A 23057-nucleotide genomic window follows, 5' to 3' on the forward strand; every position below is an offset into this window, starting at 1 on the left:
GCGGAATTTTTTAAGGCAAAACTTATTCCATATGACAGCCCTTGTTCTTAACTTCAAGAATGCATCGCTATTTACCCGATAAAAAAACCTCCAAGGACTTTTCTAGGGCATATTTCTTCCAGTCATTATTTTAAGGGTTCCAAAGTACTTGAAAATTCGGGATTCGTAAATCGATTCCGGATTTTCCTGATGAGTTAAGTCTATATTTTTGTAAGAACTGTACCTATCTAATCACAATATCTAATCAAAAATCTATCTAAATCTAAATCTAATCTTTATCTAATCAAAAATATTTTTAATTTCTGATATACACAAATTATGAATTCTGAAAATCTCAAGTTCATATTTAATTTTAATTTTAAATTAAATTATAGCTTGCTACTGTATTGACAAACTTTTTTTTAAATTCTAACCAATACAGGGCTTTTAAAAAACGGGTTAGAACCATGTTTCCAAAATGGAAAACCGGGTTACTTAAATTTGCCAAAACTTCTACTACAAACCAGTTTTAAAAATCTCCCGATTTTGGATGCTCCAGAGATGCGACTTGATTGGCAAATTTCGCGAAACAGAAATTATCGAATAAGTTATGTACATTAAGACAGTTTTAGTTATAGTTGAAACCATAATTCAATTTCTCTTTGTCCATTTTTTGATAGATGCGTATTTGCATTTGTAACACCCCACTTTCGTGCATCAAAGCTCCTAGAAAAAAAGTAACGCATGCAATTCAGTTTATCGCTCGGAAATGTTCGAACGCGTTCATAGATCATGACCAAATTAAAGAATAATATGTACCTGGCCATTGTTATGAAAGAATTTGAAGCTAGGTTAGACCAAAAAATATTTGATGAAGTAGGGATCATATATTTAGTGCAAAATATTCGAAATAATCGTGGGAGACTGAAATTTGGCATTGTGGGTCGACACAGATAGAATGCCGAACGTATTTATGCTCGATTGATAGTGTAACGGCCTCTTCAATTACATATGAAAAATTGTTTGATAGGGTTAATAACTCAAACTTGAAAATTTTTCAACTGCAGGACTATTTATCTTATGCTACCTTAACCGATTTACAGAAATCGTCTCGGAAGGCTTAAATTTTAATATTGTTTCATATTGTGAGATCATTGAAACTTTTCAGAAGTGAACAAAATCGAGATTCAATTTATAACTTTGTAAACGCTGCTTAGGAACGTTATGCATAAGTTACATCTGCTACATGTACTTCGGAGGGTCAATTATATCTAGTGTCTGCACCACCCGGCCGGTACGGCCCTTCGGGCCGTCCGGCCTGGAGAGTGCTCGCCACCCAAAACCAGTGGTCCTACCGCCCTGTTTGCAATACAAAACTTACGAACGGAAATATTTAAATTTGTATACAAAACCAGTACAGGTTTACCTAGTCACCTTAGCTTACTTATTCCATTTTCAAGTAATTATCTCTTAATAAAAATGTGTAAAATTTACACAAGCTTGACGAGCAAAATAAAGGATGATGATATTTAATGGAGTAAAATATATCCAAAAGTGTGCAGCCTTTTACACATTGTTGGAAAAATTTTACTTAATTGTTGAACAAAAATATTTTACTCGACCTTGGATTAATTTTGGACAACTTTATTTAGATTGTAAGACGCGTTTTGATCAATTGGTTCCCCAGGAATCATTCCGAAATGGAGTTGAGCCTTCCCTTTCCACGCCCACACCTGGCCGTTACGTTGCCTGAAGTAAGTTTCTTAAATTATTGGAAATATTTCACATATTTCTGGTATTTTCAAATTTAACGAGTTCCTCAATTTCCAGATTGTACGTGAAATAGTGTCCTTCCTCCCCAACCACGACCTCCGTGAGAACGTCACCCGGGTTTCCCGTAGATGGGAAGATGCCGCTCGAAAACGACTCATTTCCCGAGTCTGTGTTACCCTCACCCCGAAAAATATGGCGGGATACCTTGAACAGACCAATATTCGAGGAAACCACCACAAATGTGTCTTCCTTTCTGAGTTCAATTTCGAAGATTTGTCCCACGAGGAGTCCAATCTGCTCGAAAATTTTACCTACAGGGCGACCCCGCTCATTACCGAGTTACATTTGGACTACTTCCCGCACGAATTGTTCATCCACCCTCACGTCGCCACACTATTCTCACATTGCCCTAAGCTAGAATTTGTCTCATTTTCTCCAAAGACGTTTAGAATTCCAACGATGAAAAGTTCCCTGTCAAGCGGTGTAAGTTTCCCAACCGTTAGAAAATTTAAGATAGGATATAATTCAGGAATCGATGCGGTCTTGAAAACCTTAAGTGCGACAAATTTCCTTCAAATTGTTTCAATATTCCCGAACCTTAAAATCCTACGGGGTGAAACCCTTCCACAACACGTTTTAGAGTATTTTCTCTCCAATAAGGGGTCAATTGAGACAATTTCAATGATCTTACATGACACCCATTTCGATCGAAAAACGATCCCAGTTTCTGACTAGGCTAGAATTTCAGGTTGGATTAGAAAATCAGGCGAGAAATTATGACGTGATTCTTGATGTGTTTGCTGATCAGCTGGTAAAACTCAAACTTACCGCGGACTCCAACTTGCCGCGGAGATTATTAGATTTGAATGAGGGCAAGGTACTCGTGACAATTAATTTCCCAAAGGTGTTACCAAGACTGAAATGTTTGGCCATTGGGATCCCTCGAGGTCTAAGTTTTGGTCAAAAATTGGGAACAGTTCCGGGGCTACATTTAAACCTGGGGGGCTATTCGATACAACTTCCCGCCCTGGAAAAATTAGTTATCGCGGAGCGGGATGAGTGGGAGACTAAATACTGGTCGCAGGATGAGACGGAGGAGGAGCAAGAATGGTTTGAAATTTGGGCAGAATTTTTAGCCAAATATTTCCTGCGGGGGGAGTGTCTTACCTTGAGAGATCTTAAGGTTCCACTACCTCCCGGGGAAAGGGTGGGGTTTAAATTGTTTCAAAAATTGGGAGGTGGGAGAAATAAGGTTATTTCTGAGTTGGTAGATTGTTCCGATTTTTTCGAACGGATTGTGACCACGTTTCCAAATTTGAGGTGGGAAATGTTTCAGGGGGTGGATCCTGAGAGGGTGGAAGAATGGGTGCGGATCGGGTGTGAGATGGGGTTGCTGGAGAAGAAAGGGTTGAATTTGGGATAAATTAAGAAAGTGGAGTTGATTTTGAGAGATGTATAGTAATTTTTGAATTTACATAAATTTTGAAGGTATACAGTATGTAACATCAAAATATTTGTAATTAAAAACAATCTTGCCTCCATTCCATTAAAAATTTACCACAATGTAGTTTGATATAGTGTTATTAAATAGTATAAAAATAGTTTCGAAACATCTACCATTTCTTGAGAAAATTGAATTTAAATTTGAGAAACAATATCGTAGCTATAATTATGTTACGTACATAACAGGTGGACGCAGCATTAACAAAATTTCGTATTGTTAGCAGAAATTCGAATTGCTAACAAAATCTGGTATTGCTTTGAAAATTCCGAACAAATAAATTTAGAATTTCTAGTAATTAGTGCGCTCTAAATACGTATGTAACTTGGTTATGGAATTTGTTATCGTAAATGGAAAAAGTAATAATAAAGGTCGTACATGCACAAAGCAGAAAACGGAAAAGAAAATTTAATAATTTCACGTTAAAAACACTTACCTATGTACAGTGTGGTTTAAATGGCACACTACAATGGCCAATTTTTCGATTGGAAAAATCCTTTAGTTCCCATTAGTTACGGAAATTTTGTCTCTAAAATTCATTATTTTGTCATCAGTTTTGATGATAATTATAAAAATTGCAATCCCAAATCTTGCATCTATGTAATCGAGATTTAGGCCTAATTTATACTCGTCATTTTAGCGTCATTTTAATTTCACTTTCACGATCGACTCAATTGATACTTTTTCGGATTCATTTTGCTTTCGCGAAAAATTAACGCCATGCCAACAGCAAAATGATTGCAATTTATAGTTGAATTCATTTCATTTTGCTTTCATTTTGGTTTCACTTTCACGCCGTTTTCCAAAGTTGAAAGTGTTTCAACTTTTGGAAAATGAAAACGGCGTGAATTTCTTTATAATCAACTGTAGCTATGGTCGCACTATATCAGGCTGCATTGTAGGGTTTGTTTATTGTATTTTTACTTGTTACATCATGTATCCTAGGTTTTAATTTGTGGTATATTAAACATTTTTATTTTATTTTGCATTTCTGAACCGTAGTTTAGGGCAACAATTTAGATTCCTTCCAAATTCAGGATTTTAATTTTTAGTTGCGGTGAAAGCAAACTGAAATTATCGGAAAATTAATGTTTCATGAATTTCTGTGAAAAAGTATAAATTATAACGATGAAAATGACGCGAAAGCTATAGTGAAATTAAAACTAAATGAAAATGAAATGACGAGTATAAACACGGGGTTAGGGACTATTCCCATTAAAAAATTGTCCATTGCTGCGTAACATTTAAACCACCTTGTACACACATGGGCTTACTCAATGTGCAACTTTCTGTGCCCACAATTTTACCAGAGTTAACCTTTTTCTCCTCAGGGCTCTTGTCCCTTCTGGACTGAAATTACTTTCATCACTCAAAAACAAAGTAACCCTTCAGAACAAATTCCGTCTAGAACCTGACCCTAATTTGAATATTGTATGCACGTATGTATGTAAATGTGTGTGTACATACATGCACGTGATGACTAAAACCTCTATACATACGTACATAAATAGATTTTATGCCTACAACCTTGCATGTACAAATGCAACCCTTTCACCACTCCGGTCACGACATATGCACAGAAATCCTATCTGTATTAAGATCGCTAAAGTGTATCTAGCGAGACACCGCTAAACAACTATGTGTTAAAGCAGTAGCTATTGAAATTATCCTTTAATAAAAATTAATACTACATTTTGCTCCGAATTATGAGATATCGCTAATTCCGCGGTACTAAAATTTGCAACGGTCTTACGCTACGATACGAGTAGTGGAATTTAAATACAGGACAACGGTAATTTAAGGAGCAATTTTACAAAAGTAAGTACATATTTAGGTTTTACGTTTTTCATCAGTCAACCATGTCCAAGTTTTGTAGAGTGAAACTTTGAAAATATACAAAACTTATGGACAGATGTACGTAAATAAGAAACCATTACAATTTTACCTACATATTTACTCGCACTTAGCTTATTCCGTTCTGAAGTAATTTTATATTACACTTTAAGCTGTATTGTATCAATTTTGGATAAATTTTACTCACAATGCAAGTCTTTTACGTGTACAACTCTAATCTGGTTGGGACCATTTAATTTTGTTCACCACAAAATATAAGCATACCCGTATTTTTGCATTTTTCATAATGCGCTAATTTGAGCGCGGGGCGCGAATTTTAAAACATTTTTCAGCCAAAACCTCGGTTTTTAAAAATTCTGTAAATTTTCGAATTTTATGAAAAATCACTTATGAAAAATTACTTATGCAAAATCCACATGTATTATTTTTTGAAAAATTAAAAATTTGAAAGAGTTTATAATTTTAATAAATTTCAAAAACTGGCAAAAAATTTAGAAAATCAAATTTCGAGACAATTGGATTTTTCATAAGTCAGGTAAGTCATTCTGAGGAGACATGTTTTCGAATTTTTGGATTCGGGCTAATATTCGAAAATTTACAGAATTTTTAAAAACCGAGGTTTTGGCTGAAAAATGTTTTAAAATTCGCGCCCCGCGCTCAAATTAGCGCATTATGAAAAATGCAAAAATACGGGTATGCTTATTTTTTGCGGTGAACAAAATAAAATTGGTCCCAACCATATCTGAGTTGTACACGTAAAAGACTTGCATTGTCAGTTGTTGAACATTCAGAATTTTACTTGAGTTTACCAAAATTTTACTTGGACTAATTTTGGACAACTTTATTTAGAGTGAATGATCCACTTTGATAAATTGGTCCCCAAGGAATCATTCAAAAATGGAATTAAGTCGTCCCATTCCACGCCCACATATGGCCGTTACATTACCCGAAGTAAGTTTCGTAAATTATTGCAATTATTTCTGCTCTTTTCAAATTTAAAGAGTTCCTTTATTTTTAGATTCTACGTGAAATAACGTCGTTCCTTCCCAATTACGACCTTCACAAGAGCGTCACCCTGGTTTCCCGCGGATGGGAAGATGCCGCTCGAAAACGACTCCTTTCTCGCGTCTGTGTCAACCTCACCCCGGAAAACGTGGCGGGATACCTTGAAGCCACCAAGATTCGCGGAAAGCACCACAAGCACGTGTTCCTTCGTGATTTCAATTTTGAAAATCTGTCCAGGGAGGAGTCTAAAAAGTTGGAAAATTTCAACTTCACCGCGACCACCCCCATTAACAAGTTACGCTTGGATTATTTTCCTTACGGATGGTTCATCCATCCCCGGGTCGTAACGCTATTCTCCCATTGCCCCAGACTAGAATCTGTCACTTTCTCCCCAAAAACTTTAAGAACTCAAACACTCAAAAGTTCTCCCCCAAAGGATGTAAGTTTTCCAAAAGTTGTAGCCTTCGAGATTTCCTTGGCGTCTGATTATTCAGAATTCGAGGAAGTAATGAGATCCATAAAGTTGCCAGATTTTCTCGGTATCATTTCAATATTCCCGAACCTTAAAATATTGCGGTGTACCGCACTATCACAAAATATTATGGAGTATTTTCTATCCGATAAGACGTCAATTAGAGAAATTTCGGTGAGATTGCGAAATACGGATCCACTCATTTCGATACAAAATCGATCCATTTTTCTGACCGGGATAGAATTTCTGGTCGGAATTGCAGCCAACTCGAGAAATTATGACGTAATTCTTGCCATTTTTGCCGACCAGCTGGAAAAATTAAAACTTGTCGCGGAATACAACCTTCCACGGAGATTATTTGAATTGGCTGATGTCCAGGTACTCGTGACAATTAATTTGCCAAAGGTGTTGCCAAGGCTGAAATGTTTGGAAATTGGGATCGTTCGAGAGGCTAGCTTTGGTAATAAAATGGAGAGAGTTCCCGGGCTTCATTTAAATTTTGGGGGCTATTCGCTACAGGTTCCCGTCTTGGAGAAATTAGTGGTCGCAGAGCTGGATGAATGTGAGCCCAGATACAGGGACCCAAATGACTTGGAGGAGGGACAAGAGTGGTTCGAACTTTGTGCGGGATTTTTTTCAAGATATTTCCTGCTGGGGGAGTGTCAAACCGTGAGAGAGGTGACGTTTCCACTACCTCCCGGGAAAAGGGTGGGGTTTAAATTGTTTCAAAAATTGGGGGGTGGGAGAAATAATGTTATTTCTGAGTTGGTGGATTGTTCCGATTTTTATGAAAGGATAGTGACCACGTTTCCGAATTTGAGGTGGGAAATGTTTGAGGGGGTGGATCCTGAGAGGGTGGAAGAATGGGTGCGGATCGGGTCCGAGATAGGATTGCTGACGAAGGAAAAGTTGAAGTTGAAGTAATAGAGTTAAGTACGATTTTGATGGAAATTTTGAAAATATTTACCAGATACTTCTTGAAATTTTGTAAATTATAAAAATTATGGTAATGCAAATTTTTAATAATTGTACTCATGAATAATAATTTGTGCGAGCTGAATATATGGGATGTAAGAAGTCCACGTTTTCTAAGGTTAGACTATGTATAAATTATCTGTTACATATTTTTGTTCAGGTTTCCTTAGAGGAAACTAACGTGAAACTGATAAAAGTTGCCTTTAATGTTTGAATTGCGCTGATGTATTTAGATATGTATATTAAATGTTTTGAAAAAATTCGTTTTGCACTGTACAAATCATAGGGTTTGAGTATATCTCCGAGTTTCTATTCGAGACGTCTAATTTAGAAACCTATATTAAAATTAAATTAAATACGCTTCCTAAATATTATTCGTTAACCCAATATTTACACTTTTATGACTTAGGATTAACTAAAACTGAAATTTATATTTACCCACGTACATAAATATGTATGTACAACCCGTTAGATACATATATAATTATCAGCGTAAACTTGCATCTCATGCATACTTACATATGCATGCAAACAGGATAAATAAATCTACAAGCTTTGAATACCTTTATGTCTACAATGTTAATTATGAGATGACTCTCTTTATACGGTAATATGTATAATATTGTGACATTATTAATAAAACTGAGACTCTTTTATGGAAATGTTCTGTTTCCCCGTTTGTTCGTCCTTTTCCATGCAAGCATTCGAATCTTGGCATGAAATCTTCACCAAAGTGTTTCCATTTTTTTAGTAAGACTGCAAGATAAGAGAAAGGCCCTAGCCGTCCTCGGTAAGTGAAATTTAGAAAATGTATGTATATTTTCTTTTAGGACTATTTTATACAATGAGTGCTACCGCTAGATACATTTGTAAGAAGACAATTTTATCCACAGAGTATGTGCCAATGATAAGACCCCTCCCGCTCGAAATGGGGGTTTTATAACACTTGACATGGGAACACATGTGATTTATATAGGACAAATTTTTACGGTTTTGACAGGGTGCGAAAAAGAGGAGTTGTTAAAAAAATTTACCCTGACAACGCATGGGTTTCACTATTTTGTTACATATATTTCGTTTATGAGCATTGAATCCGCCACGTTGAGGTCCTGATAACCACCTGGTTATCTCACCTGTTTGACACACAATTGAGGTGCCGTGCATAATGCATGTCGCACATACCAAGGCATTGCATCATTCTTATGTCAACATTGCCATGGATACGTGACATGCACTAACTTAAGACATACATTTTAAATTCATAATTCCATTTTGCCTGATCGATAACATGTTATCTGCACGGCCCCTAAAGATTTAACTTGTGTATGCTTTCCATGCTGAAAAAACGGCCCAATTAATTTTCATATCTCATCTCGTCCAACCTTATCAAGCACGTAATTAATTAACTTTATGGTGTACAATTGTCGATCACGTTGTGTCCACTACGGAGGAATTTTGAGTGCTTTAACGTTGCGTACAAAAGTCGAGGTGTGGCCGAGATCGGGTTTTCCTGCAGAAATATTGTAAAATTTCAAGAAATTAAGGGGAAAAAATGTCGACAGAGTCAAAGGTTAAGGTCAAAAAGGACGTGGTCCTGGAGTGGATGCACCTCGTCGCGTTGAGCATTAACGACGAGTTGGACGGTGTGTTGAGATCCTTGCGAGGATGCAACGTCATCACGGAGGAGGAAGAAGGACAAGTGGTAATTAATGAATTGTATTTAGGGATTAAATAAATATTATAAAAAAATAATGTTAAAAACACTGTGGATAAATTTGAGAAAATACTTGCTTTAAGTTTTACCAAATGGTTTTTTTACGTTTAGAAATTTTTGTTACAGCTTTGTAAAAAAATAATCACGACTAAAGAGTTAAGAAACACATTTTGCATGCAAATCATGTCTGTATCTGTCCACATTTGAAGTATGTACATAATTTTAACATTACAATGTCAGAAATAAATTTAGATGGCTAAATTTAGAAATCATTTTGTTTCAATTTTGTTTTCAATTTTGTTTTCAATTCAATTTACATTTTTAACCAAGACTAAAGTTTGTATCATTTTGTAAAAAAAATAATGACGGTCAAAAACGTCAAGTTCTTTAACCATTTAATTTATTAATGCAAATAGTACCGATTAACGAATTTAATTTGAGTGGTACAATTAACAAAATTACTATTTCAAAGATGAGTTATAAATTTCCTAAAATAATTTCCAGACCGGAAAAGAGACAGGTTTCGAGAAGAAAAATTACTTGGTCAGCATGATCCGTGGCAAAGGAGAAGGATCTTGCACCATGTTCGTCGCCGCGCTTCGCTCCTCGGGAAATGACGCGGCCGCGGAACTATTTCTTGCCCCACCCGCGCCACAGGTGGACGAACCGGAAATAGACGAAGTCCAAAACCACACCCAACTGAACCAGGAAGGGCTCGATTTTGCTTCCGAAATGGAGAAAGAAATGGACCTAATCCAATCCGGGTTGGATGACCAAGTCGAACCGGAAGTGACACCGGAAGTGGGTGCTGTTATGGAACAAGTCAAACCGGAAGTGGAACCTGTTAAAGAAGAAGTCAAACCGGAAGTGACCCCAACTCCCGCCCCAAGATCCGTAAAAGTCGACCCGAAACCATCCGACGAAAAGGAATTTATCCTGCGTGAAGATAAAAAAGAAGAGCCAAAATTACCGAGCGAGGTTACCCCCTCAATTGTTGCGATGAACAGGGGCATGTTCGAAAAAGGAGGCGCTGGAAAGAAAAACGTTTCCTTTGCGGTAAAAAAGAGCGCTGTTCCGGAGAAGGTGGAAATTAAGGAGGAAGAAAGGAGTGAATCACCGGTTAAAAATTTGAAAGACTTTTTCCAAAAGATGAGCTCGGTCGATAAAGGTGAGAAAAACGGTTCAAAATTTCAGAAAATTATTATGTTTATCAGGGAATCTCCATATATTGCATCATCAAAAAATGGGTGGGTGGTTTTAGGTCCCCTATCTTACCTATGTTAATCTTATTTGTAACATGAGTAGGATAAGGATGTCAAAAAATCTAAGTTTTTGATGACGTAAAATATGAATGTCCCCTAATAATGCAAATTTTAATTTAGGTGAAGCAGTTCCTCGAAGAAATGGAACCGCTAGGGGTGCGGCTAGGCCAAGAACGATGATTTAAAGAGTACATACAGCCATGTTTATTTTCTCGAAATTTTTAGTAATTACATATAGAACAAATTTGACCAAAATTTTGCACAAGTTAAATAAATCGAAAATTTGAAGTACTATGTGACAAATAAAGTAAAATAATATATCTAATTTTGTTCAAAACACTTAATTAATTTGATCCTTGTCGCATCTCATCAATCCACGGAACATATTTTGCAATGTCGAGAAACGCGGAGGGATACGCGTTTCCGGCCGAGCGTGAACATGGTTTAGTTTTACCCCCATCTTTTTCCGGTGGGGAGGGCGCGTCGCAGAGAACGTGCAACTCAGCGGTGTGGACATACAGCCCGCAAAGGTAGGTGGACCCGTCCTCCTCGTCTTGACAGGCGAGTGGCGATCCGCGGTCCCACGTGAGCCCCACGAGGTTAACGGCGCCACCCTCGTTGTCGATAAGGCCACCACAAAACATTTGAGCGGCAGGGATGCGGTACTTGCCGTAGAACGTGTCGCACAGCTGGTGCGAAATGAGGGGCATGGTGACCTTTTTGAGAGAACCGTTGCCATCAATTACCGGGCCTTGCCAGCCAGTTAGGAGGGATGATTGACCTGTTTAGATAGATATTTCATAATAAATTATGAGGCGAATTTGGCTCAGCAGGTAATGTGGCACCACATATTTTTGTCGGAATGGGTTCAATACTTGGACTCTTTTTACTTTTTGTTTTATTGTAATTGTATGAATTATTGATTATTTTGACTAAGAAACTGATTCGTAAACTATAGACGAGAAATTAATTGCACCATATTTTTTTGCCGTATTGGGCTCAAAACCTGGGTGCATCGTACTTTTTCAATGTTTAATTTTACCAATTTTGGACAGTTTTGAGCTTTGTGGTTAATTTCTTGGTAATACTTACCGGCTAAGCTTTGATTTCTTCTTGGAAGTGGGATAGGCTGTACGGTTTCACTCCAAACGAAAGGTTCACTAACCCTGAAGAGAGCGATGTCGTTCCTATTTGGGAAGTCAAGGACGGGCCAGACAACGTGAAAATCGTGGTGGAAGGTCATCTATGTAGTTTTAAACAAATTTATATATTTACTCTGAAGGACTTTTAGGACTTTACTCTGAAGGACAAACATTTGATTTGTTTTCTGACCTTTTCGATGTTACGCCTCAATCCACCAAACCCGTTTAAATCGACCCTCCCCACGAGCAAGGTTAACAATGGGAGGACATCGAGATGGATATCGGCCGACGTGAGGATATGATACTCGTCAATAATTACCCCGCTAAAAGTGTGATATGTAATCGTCCCGAATAATTTGGATTGAACGGAAACATGCCATGGAGCTTCGCCCGGTAGGACAGGATCCATTTGTGCAGTGGCTATTAAAACAAACAAGTAATTAAAATGTTTTAGGAAATTTAAAGAAATTGTTCTAATTCATTAATCAATGAGGAGTTTGTGTTGGATTAACTTTTATATGATTTTGTTGTAAATAAGCTTGATTTTAGATGGATCAATTTATAACCAAAATTAGAATTTAAAAATTACTGTTAGATATTTGTTCATAAATTAATTTGTCTCTACAATTTTTGTAAATATGTATATGTAAAAATAACATTATACCTAATTCTTAGATTTGTCTACATTAATCTAAAAAAACATGATTTATCTAGTAAGTTATTACAAATTTTAGCTCACCTGTCGCCATAAAGGTCACCGTTAAGAAGAGTATCGTCCACATGGCGATTTGTTTGAAAGTTTTCAACTTTACCAATTAAGTTTGGATGCTCGAATGAATGTGATTAAAATCGTATCAACATGAAATGTACCCAAATTAATCAAGAGCGTTATCTTATGCAGTCAGCATTCAGGCATAGGCATTGTATTACACACACTGCTACTTTGTACATTTATCACGCTTTGACAACGATCACACCATATTAATTGACAACTCACTCGGTCAGCCAAGGATTTGTTTACGATTACGACACGAGGCATAAATAATTTGCGTACCATACACATGTTGGCGTCCAATCTATGTATGGTTTGGACTCATTTAAGTATTTACTTTATCTGACGCACCTGTTTTTACTCTTCCCAATGAATGAAATCCACTCCAGGTTTGGACTTTGATAATGGAACGTGCTTTAACTTTATTAATATTTCCACTCGAATTATGTAAGTACAAAGTTCAAGAATTTAATGGAAAACTGTCATCAATTACGTCACGGAATTGTGGGCTGATACACCTGTTGTTTTTAATGTATGTAATGCGCTAATGGTTTGGACTTTGATGATTGAACGGGTCACATAGTAATTATTTCTACCCGAGTTACATAACTACAGAGTTCAAGAATTTAATGCTAAATCGTCATCATTTTCGTCACAGAATGGTCACCTCAGCAGGGGTACAGTCCAAGTGGTGAGGACGGTTATGTACTACATGACACGCATGCCGCCCCTGAGCCAAGTTCGGGACTCAATTAGATAAATATGTTATCTGGCACACCTTCTTTAATCAATCAATGGAATGCGATTAGGGTTTGGTCTTTGACAAAGGAAATCGTGATTTACCTCATTATTTTTTATGCACGGGTCGAGTTCCAACATTTAATGGGAAATTGTTTTCTTCATTTGCGTCATAAAATTGACGCCTGACGATGTTTTGTATGTAATTAATGAAATGAGTTCAAGGTTTGGACTTTGGTAATGGAACGTGTTATTTACTTTTTATTACTATTTACACTCGAATGAAGTATGTTCAGAGTCCCAGAATTTAATGGGAATAAAACTGTCATGAATTGTGTCATCGTCATCATGGCTTGGTCACCTCAGCGCGGATCCAGTCCAAGTGATAAGCCACGTTGGTGGAGACGATGGGATAACCCGAAAAAGAATTCCAATCCGTCTCAACTTTCCCCGTGGAGAAGGAATAGATCCCGCAAACGTAATCTGTACCGGACGGGGCATCATGACATGTCACGGGATGACCGCGATCAAGGCCGTAATCGGTTTCATATGAGGATCCGTCTTCTTTCTTCAGGAATGCGGAGCAAATTCGTCCCGGTCGGGTTTTGTGGTGACCGAAAAAGGTGAAACACTCGTCGTAGGAGAGGATTGGCATGGGGAGTTTGTGAAGATCGGGGGATCCGGAGATCCATCCGGTGATGGTGCCCAGTCCTGTAAATAGGCGGGAAAAATGGGTTTTTTTAACAGCGAAATAAGTAGGGTTGATAATCTGATCCAGGATTATCCGTATTTATCCGATCCGAGCCGATTGGATCGGATTAATGCTACGGTAAGTACAGGAGCGTTTCAGAAAACCCGATCGTATCGGATATTGTCAGATCGGAATTTGGAACCCTAATCATAAGCTTGAGGTTGGAAACTCTTAATTTAAAATTAAGTTAAAAAAAGTTTGGAAATACGAAAATTTTAAATTTTCGTAATGACGCAAAAGTTAGGTTCCCGCAATTTATTTAGGGCACGTGTCAATAAGTATGTATTTACCTGTGGGAACGTGCCACGCTTCAGGGAGAACTGCTGGTTGGACAAACTCACTAAAAATTAAGGGTTGTGCGAGGGTAAGGACTTCTAAATTGTTGTTAATTGTTTCAGAATTTTGGTAACAACGATCAGGGTGCCAAACAGCCTATTTAATACAAGTTATACATTTGCTTTTAGATTTCTTTTCCCTTCATGTATTTACAGAGGGCGGATATGTATTTATTTTTAGTTCTATCATTAGATGACTACCGACGATAAAACTTAGTTTGCGTTGTCTCTAACTTTTGTAAATCACAAAAATTCAAGGTTTTCAGACGTGTGTATAAAATTTCCAAATCGAAAGTAAATAAATACATACATATTTTGGGCCGATGTGCCTTAAATACATATCCACCCTCTGTTCATTTATGTAACTTAATCATGTTTGTATGTACATTAGACAAATTACGAATTTGGACCCCTTCACCGTCCAGATTGGATAGGTTGTTTGTTCCCGCCACGATCCTGTACCGGGTCGATGGGGCCGCCCCGCCATCAACAATGGTCGCGGTAAGAACGTGTCTGTCATCGAGGATGACGCCACTCCCGTGCTGCACGTAAGTCCCGCTTCCCGCTCGATACTCTTGGATGGCGACGTGGTATGGAAATTCCTTCTCCAGGGCGGGGACAGGTTGTGGCGGGGGGTTATTTTGGGTAAGTGCTAAATAGAGAGGGTATTTAGTACAAAAAAATACCCAAAAACTAAACAATTGAGAAAGTCATTGCTGATTTTTAAAATTCTCGCATTTTATAAAAAAAATATAAAAAATTTCACAAAATTAAAAGAGACGCCCAGGATCTAAGTAAGTTTAGAAAAATTTGTAGCGGTCTTTTAGTTTGAAATATTTCCAGAATTTTGGAAAAGTTTGTAAGTTTACGGATTTTACAATTTGATCCAGACCTACATACGTAAATAAGCTCAATATTTTCGGGTTATGGCAACATAAGAAAAATATGTATAAAATGTATAAAAGTGTTGCAGTTTTTGGATAAAAATAGAGTTTTAATTTAGGATTTACTGACCTTGTGCCAAGTAGCACATAAAGAGGAGGAAGTTGAAAATTCCCATATTTCCAAAAATTCTGGTAAGAAGACAAGTTAATCTTAACGTGAAAGCTAAGTGGATGCGAGGGTATAAATGAACCCAGTTAACCAAGTGAGGCTGGTTAATATGCGGATTGTGTTAATTAGTATCTGTAAAAAGAGAATCATACATACAGTAAGCAAAAGAATAGATCGTACCTTTACGTATTTTTAATTGCGATATGAAACCGCGCACTTAGAGCTTCGGTGTTCTGCACGCTGTTGTTTAAACTCATAGGCGAACAATTCCTCGTCGCCGATTTTTAATGTCACCGCACGGTCAAAGGTCAGAATTTTTTCAGCAATTAAAAATGAGAGGCCAAAATGAAAACTTCATGGATAATTTTTTTTGGACTTTCCAACATTTTTTATTGAATGCGGCAAGGCTTCACGAAAAAAATGAGCTATCACACGACCGTGTACGATTTTTTAGACGCCCAAAGGATTTTTTCGCCATGGAGAGTTTTGAGGACTAAAATCGTGACCGTGGCGAAATTCAAAGAATTGAAATATACAAAAACATATAAACATTGAATATATATTTTTGTATATCTCAATTCTTTGAATTTCGCCGTGGTCACGATTTTAGCCCTCAAAAGTGTCCATGGCGAAAAATTCCTGTGGGCGTCAAAAAAAAATCGTACACGGTCCTATGATAGCTCGTTTTTTTCGTGAAGCCTTGCCGCATTCAATAAAAAATGTTGGAAAGTCAAAAAAAATATCCGTGAAGTTTTCATTTTGGCCTCTCATTTTTAATTGCTGAAAAAATTCTGACCTTTGACCGTTCGGTGACCTTAAAAATCGGCGACGAGGAATGATTCGCCAATGAGTTTATACAACATCGTGCAGAGCACCGAAGCTCTAAGTGCGCGGTTTCATATCGCAATTGAAAATACGTAAAGGTACGATCTATTCTTTTGCTTACTGTGTGTCTTATCTTTAGTGGTGAGATAAGCATGCTGGTTGATGCAGGCATGCATAGTGAGCGCAATTTTGTAAGTGATAAAAGCCACATATACATATCTATGTACGTATAAGTATGTCCATACATATGTACATATATATACTGAATATGTTTAAATACTGAATATTGTTTTTACAAGGTTTACTAACACGGTTACAGAGTTTAAGAAACTATTGTACAGCACTCGGATTCATTATCCAAGTTTTGGCAAAGTGATTGATAAAGAGATAATCATCTTGAAAGTTTTAACATTTTAACATTAAAATATGTTTAATTGCGTTAGGTCGCAGCGCCATATCTCCGGCGTCAACGAAATGAATCGGCTCTGACCTATGGATAAAATATTAAAATTCCGTCAGGTAAGGCTCAACTTTGCTCAATAATACATAAAGCTAAATGACTTCAAGAGAATAAAGGTGGGTTTAAATATGTAATTTCAGACAATTGATGACCAATAAACAAACCCTATCTTTTTGATTGCTTCGCCTTTAATCAATTTTAAATTTCCAGTTTAGTTTCAATTAATTTCTAATAAATCACAAGGAAATTTACTATGTACATTCCACTATCAAAAGACAAAATCATTTCTCATCACGTTTGCAACAAAATAAAGAGTTATTCAAAATTTACTGCCTTAAATTGCTTTTTCATTACGTCGAATCCTTTTAAAAGCAATTCAGGCTTTAATAAAGTATGTAGGCAAAGGTTTAGAAACCTACAAATATACATATACGCTATGTTTCCTTGCTAGGTCCGAAGTCTTTATTGATTTTATTTATTCATCTGACAAAGGAAATTGGAAAGCTATGTTATGGCTTTTATACAGAATGGGTCATGGGTTAATTAACTTAGAAATGACATAACCGTAAAAAATTCAATCATACGTCCATTATTGAGCACTATACAGGATCAAAACCGGTAAGAGGAGGATGTATACCTACCGTTTTTGAGTTAAACAGTGTCTTGGGAATTGACCAGAAATGGTTGCCAGGTTTCGTAGAGAGGTGTGTGGAGCACGGAAACTTTAAAAATACCTAAATACAAAATTGGTGTATAATTGGTGCATTGGTGGTTCAGGTTTCTAGAAAGTGGTACGCGAGCTAAAAAAATCAACTATTGAATATACATATCCTTACTTATGAAATTTATGGAAGTTTAAGTATCATTTTTCCCATTAAAATTTCAACAGTTTCTGCATTTTTGGTTTTATGTAGGTCCTATTATGTAGTTCCCCCAGTATAAGATATGTATATTTCTCTGTAGTTTGGGCCCAACAAGAGCGTCTACTAAGGATTAGTCCCTCAGAGGTTATTTGATTTGACATTTTTCAAATAATGGCAACAATAGCACGCTCTTTAGCATCGTCAGTCACTTGGATACGGGATAAATCTTTGCCATCCTCTAACATTCCTCTAGTCGTTAGTCTCACAAAAATGACATTAATTGTCGACCAGTTTCCTGTCACGATACACAAGGGAACTTTTGTACTAACAGGCGCAAACAAATGTCAACGCATATTAGCAACTTCTGTTATATGTCATCTATTAGTAGTTCTCAAGTGGGTGTTGGACCCGTGGTTCAGCCGAGTAAATCGCTCCTCACCAGTTTGGAAACTAGTTTTTATGTACTACTTTGCAACACTTTTCGGCGCCATTGTGATTTTCATAGCTCATATTACTTTGCTAAAGGAAGAAACAGTATACCTGCTAAATTCGGCAATGCAAGTCGAACGAGCTTCCCAAGCCAAGGGTGAGTTTTCGAGATAATATTATTTGTAAGATGTAAATGCCCATATTAACGTTACACTAAGATTTGAAGATTTAAATACAAAAACCTTTCAAACAAATCGTTGAGAGAGCGTCAATTGGTCTCTAAATATCACAAACGCTCATGTTGAACATAGGACTGTAGTGGATACGATGAGTATGTTTTTTCATGTATGTATGTATAGGCCAAAATCTAGAAAAATATATACGTAGTCGTAAATGTGACATTAAATAAATAATGGGGTTTATTATAGGTATTCTGATTTACAGGGACCAACATTGTGCATCGTTTTTACTTCGTCTTCATCGTTCTGTCAAAAATGGCAGTAATTTTTATGCCAATGACATGTTTCACTTTTGGTTTACTTCGACCCTGCATGCCCCCCACCTGGACTAGCGTGATCTATCTTACATGTGAATCATGGGACGACCATGGGAATACTGGTTTCATGTTCAGAATATGGGGAGCCATTCTGTTATATTACCTATCACTTTCAGTCGTTGCCACGGGTGTGTTCGCTATCACAATCGTGCTAATTTATCCCAATGAAGTGAAACTGATACTCCTCGAGGCAATGCTAAGGTAAAATTTATTATACGAAACAAGGTCCCAAAAGGATGGAAATCTTAGTGAGGCTTGGTACAACTACAGATGTGAAATAAATTTTTCCGAACAAGATTTGCAGCACCATTTTGCAACTTTCTATTGGGAGATTTAGTTTCATAAATTAGTCATAATAATTCGAAGGAGCAAGAAAAGAGACCGGTGAATAAAGGGATGCCTGAACCGTACTTATGCTTATGCTTGAATCAAGCAGCTTGATACCGCAGACAGATAAACTTAATTGTGTACTTCTCCAGTCAGTTGGTGTTGACTTCTCTAAAATTCTGTATTTGAATACAATTGCTACAATTTGTAAACAATTAATTTATTTCGGAAAATTTATTTCATATCCATAGTTGCACCAAGCCAATACACCAATGCGTAATCTTACAGAGACTTGAGCATAGAAGGTCGACATGTTGCCCCACGCCTGTACACCTACCGTACCCTGCAGATGCTAACAGACATGCACAATACCGTCTTTGGGTACCTTATCATGTCCATATTAATCGGAGCAATAACAGTCTGTGAGAGCTTTGCGTTGTACACGATAATAACTTCGACATCCGAGGTTCCTATCCCGGTTATAATTTTATTCTCAACGGTGGCAGTTGACTTATTGATTGTTATCGTGGGACCTTTCAAAATGATGGCAAATCCTCTGGTCAAGTCGATCGAACTACTCGAGGCTTTACAATGGATGAATGGATCTGGATGGATAAGACGGTTTGTCAGGTCGTGCCCACCATCAAAAATGACATTAGGTGATGGCAAATTTTTCGACAAGGCTACGTCTCTAGTAATTTGTAGTACGTGTGCAGACTTACTTATTACTTTTCTGCTGATGTAATTTTTTGCAAAACACTTAACACGTAACAAAAAATGTATGTAAATGACAGTGTAAATGTTGTATCGAATTTATGGGATTTCGCTGCTTACGACTAAAAGCAGCTTATGATCGTTATTTAATTGCTTAAGAATCAAGTCCCATTTGCAAATTTCATACTAATTATATTTGTGATCGATTGACACTAGTTTGGTCCAAATCTGTGAGCATACGTTGGGAGACCTCCATTGTTAGTGGGGACAGGCTAACTGTTAGTAGAATGAAACGCCCTAGCCTCAACAATTTTTGTGCTACAAGATTCTAGTTAGTTTTATTGGAAAGCCAGTTAATTTCTGAGTAGAAAACAATTTTTAGTTTTCGAAATTTCCTCCCCCGGCATTAATGCAGCGCAGAAAAGCCGCCTGCAGTCCTCCGCTGAATCAAGCAGATTCCTGGACAAAGTGTTCCATTCCGTGGTCAAAATTTTTTTTCAAGCCTCCGCACTTTTACGGGGCTTAGAACACACCTTTGCCCCTAACTTTGACCATTTTTCGGTGATTCAAATCCAGCAAGGATGATGAATATTTCTGATTGGAGGTAAAAACCAAATTCCGGTCTTTACCAATTTTACAATTCATTACAGACCAATTTTACTAAGACTACTTTTAGGCAAAGTAAACATATCTTGTCAAACTGATTGCTCCCACTCTAATCGATTTAAAATTTAAAATTCAATTCTCAATTCATACAAAAACATTTTCAACGTCATCGCCACACAGGAAATTTACTTCGTTCCATACTCGGCAGTAAACATCTTGTCAAAACTTTCCTTAACACGTTCGTCACACAGCAATGCAAAATTAACTAGGTTTAATGGTTTGTTGGTCGGTCGAAATTAATAATATAAACCGTGATATTTCTTTTAAGCTGGCCACGTGGCAAAAACATGTAGCAAGTTTCACATACATACGTATGTATCTTTGCTAATGTGGATAAGCCTTCACAAATCCTCCAGGCTTCAACTGATCCACTAAAACAATGTAATTTTTTCATCACTTTTGTGATGCATATTTCCAATTTGCGCTAAAGTCTTCCATTAATTTTATTTATTCAACTTGCGATGGCACCCGAAATGCTTAATTGATGCGTTTAAAAATGGATAGAATTGTTCCTTATTTAATTCATTTATGAGTGGAAATTATAAGAGTGCTTGATTTTGACCTACATACTTCAGATAGAATGTTGCAGTATTGGGTGAGCGTAGGTTAATTTATAAAGGATTTTACTCCACCTGCTCGTAACACACACTCAAATTCAATCACTGGAATTGTCTAATTCAATCCTTTGGCTTTTAATACTTTCAGATATTTTCTGATAAGTTTTCGAAAAAATTAAAATTTCACAAACGTTGAATTTTATATTGAGTATTAAACCTAGTGCAAGTATCTACTGCCTACAAAGCACAGCAGATTTCAAACTCCAAATTAAGTATGAATTTTGGTTATGGTATGAATAAGCAAAGTAGTTTTTGTGGTTTTAGTGAGCTTGAACAACTTGATTGGCGATCGGATTCATTAACAATATTAACTAATTTCGGTTATAACTTATTTCGGTCAATACTTATCACACGTAGCTTATTCCAAATTCCATGTATGTGAAAAGCGTCAAATAAAATAATTGCATTCGTATTATCAGTTGAAATTTCCTCAATCGTAAAATATGTACGTTGCTGCATTGAGTGTTTACAGAAGAAATCATAAAGTGGTCTGTGCGAAATAGGAGCAAAAATGGCAAGAAGTTTAGTATCGTTGATTACTTGGATACGCGATATATCTTTACCATCTTCTAATATTCCGCTTGTCGTTAGTCTCACAAAGATGACTTTAATTATAGACCCGTTACCAATAAGGATTAGTAAAGACATTTTCGTGATAACGAAAGACAACAAAGGTCGACGTTTAGCAGCAATCCTTGTTCTCCTACTTCATCTGGCTGTAGTTCTCAAGTGGGTTTTTGACCAGTGGTTCGCCCCTGTAAATCGCACAGCACCAATATGGAAATTCGTTTATATCTACTACTGCATGACACTTTTCAGTGCCGTTGTGGTTTTCATAGCTCATATAACTTTACAAAACGGAGAAACAGTATCACTGCTAAACACAGCGCTTCAACTAGAACGGGATTCCAAGTCCAACGGTGAGTATTACAAATAACAATGCAAAAATGTAACAAACCAGCTATAGATTGGGTCCGATTTATAAGCGTGTAACTGCAGAGTAGCAAATTTCATCCGGTTCAATAGGTGTACACAATTACACAAAAGTTTCCAGTCCTGTTCAAAGTTTCCTAGCGCGTGAATGATTGTGTAGGCCGGACTAGCCGGGGTGAAGGCAATGACGTCGAAAATCAGGGGGCCGAGCAAGTCAAACCCAAAGAAGAAACCGTTCATAAGTTTGGTGCATTTCTTTACGGCCACGAGAGATGCTGGATGAAGTTCGAAATTTTGGCACAAGGCTAAGGAAAATATTAAAGAATTAAAAATCTGTAAAAACATGTTTTAAAGCCTAGTACTCAGATTGGATTTTTCACGCGAAAAGTTATACAAAAATGAGGATTTAAGTTTAAATTGGAGCTAAATTGAAATATATGTATAATTGCAGCCTTATGATACTTAATCATATTTGCGTATCAAATCGTCGCTTGGATTCAACCTAATCTTTGCAATCAGTTGGATTTGTTCCCTTCTCACATTTCAAAAGTAGCATTTTGTAATTGGTTTTAAGAAAAACTCCCATTTTGTAAGTACACTTTGTAGTGAAATTCAAGTAATTTCATGGATGGATTAATTTCATTTGAAGTTAGATAAGAAATTTACGTTTCGCGTGAAATGTCCGTCCTGCGTACCAAGCTTTACAAATATCGGGACAACATTTTATCAGTGTCTGGTTTATTCTTATCATATTGTTTTGCCTTCGAAATGTCTTTCCAACTTCAAAGTCGCCTCGTACACGTGTACATATTTCTTTGGGCCGGATAGCCGACCCAAATTCCAAGCCATGGGAACAAACGCCATCAGGACAAGGGTTCCCACAAACGTGATAACCAGTGTCGAAGCTGGAGTTTCATGGGTTGGTGATACCGCTAAGAAATAGCTTCCCGCAAGGAATATGGGGGCAACGAGAGACATGAGAAGGTTACAGAGTATTTGAAAATTTAGATATTTGGGCCCATTTGCCAGTCGAATTACATGCTTGGTTTTGACGTTCCATTCGAAACAATATGCCATTCCGAAGCAACTCCACTTAATAAGACGGACAGCGCGACAAAGTTGTTTGACGGCTTCGTCGTGATACATCTTTTTAATGACGGGTTTTTGGTAGGATTGACTTTTCTATTGTGACAGGATGCTTATAATTACCGATAAATAGGTCTGGTGTCACTTTGCATAACGCATTTTGCATACAAAATTATCCCCTACCGCATTTAACCTAAAGAGTCACTTTGCATACAAGGTCATTTTTGCATACTGCTGTTTTGCATAACACTCGTT

General features: G+C 37.0%; 5 protein-coding genes across 5 annotated transcripts; 3 read left to right on the plus strand and 2 right to left on the minus strand.

Moving 5' to 3' along the window:
• The first annotated feature begins 1646 nt into the window (after positions 1-1646).
• LOC118436763 lies at positions 1647-3420 on the plus strand. Its single transcript, XM_035855356.1, has 2 exons — positions 1647-1733; positions 1810-3420. The coding sequence occupies exons 1-2, from the start codon at positions 1680-1682 to the stop codon at positions 2485-2487; spliced, it is 732 nt and encodes a 243-aa protein (XP_035711249.1). The 5' UTR covers positions 1647-1679; the 3' UTR covers positions 2488-3420.
• A 1413-nt stretch (positions 3421-4833) lies between these two features.
• LOC118436887 lies at positions 4834-8221 on the plus strand. Its single transcript, XM_035855544.1, has 4 exons — positions 4834-5071; positions 5957-6058; positions 6126-7044; positions 7104-8221. Exons 2-4 carry the CDS (start codon positions 6005-6007, stop codon positions 7142-7144), a joined length of 1014 nt encoding a protein of 337 aa, XP_035711437.1. The 5' UTR covers positions 4834-5071; positions 5957-6004; the 3' UTR covers positions 7145-8221.
• Positions 8222-8970: 749 nt separating this feature from the next.
• LOC110854536 lies at positions 8971-10826 on the plus strand. The gene is made up of 3 exons (XM_022102974.2): positions 8971-9261; positions 9778-10441; positions 10656-10826. Exons 1-3 carry the CDS (start codon positions 9112-9114, stop codon positions 10718-10720), a joined length of 879 nt encoding a protein of 292 aa, XP_021958666.1. The 5' UTR covers positions 8971-9111; the 3' UTR covers positions 10721-10826.
• On the minus strand, positions 10712-12570 carry LOC110854537 (transmembrane protease serine 3). The gene is made up of 4 exons (XM_022102975.2): positions 12417-12570; positions 11868-12097; positions 11628-11778; positions 10712-11316 (listed from the first exon to the last, which is right to left on the minus strand). Exons 1-4 carry the CDS (start codon positions 12457-12459, stop codon positions 10880-10882), a joined length of 861 nt encoding a protein of 286 aa, XP_021958667.1. The 5' UTR covers positions 12460-12570; the 3' UTR covers positions 10712-10879.
• An 865-nt stretch (positions 12571-13435) lies between these two features.
• LOC110854672 (trypsin-1) lies at positions 13436-15402 on the minus strand. Its single transcript, XM_022103136.2, has 4 exons — positions 15288-15402; positions 14660-14925; positions 14229-14370; positions 13436-13898 (listed from the first exon to the last, which is right to left on the minus strand). Exons 1-4 carry the CDS (start codon positions 15331-15333, stop codon positions 13534-13536), a joined length of 819 nt encoding a protein of 272 aa, XP_021958828.1. The 5' UTR covers positions 15334-15402; the 3' UTR covers positions 13436-13533.
• Positions 15403-23057: the final 7655 nt, after the last annotated feature.

Source organism: Folsomia candida, unplaced genomic scaffold, assembly GCF_002217175.1.
Source record: "Folsomia candida strain VU population unplaced genomic scaffold, ASM221717v1 Fcan01_Sc010, whole genome shotgun sequence".
Taxonomy (NCBI): Eukaryota; Metazoa; Arthropoda; class Collembola; order Entomobryomorpha; family Isotomidae; genus Folsomia; species Folsomia candida.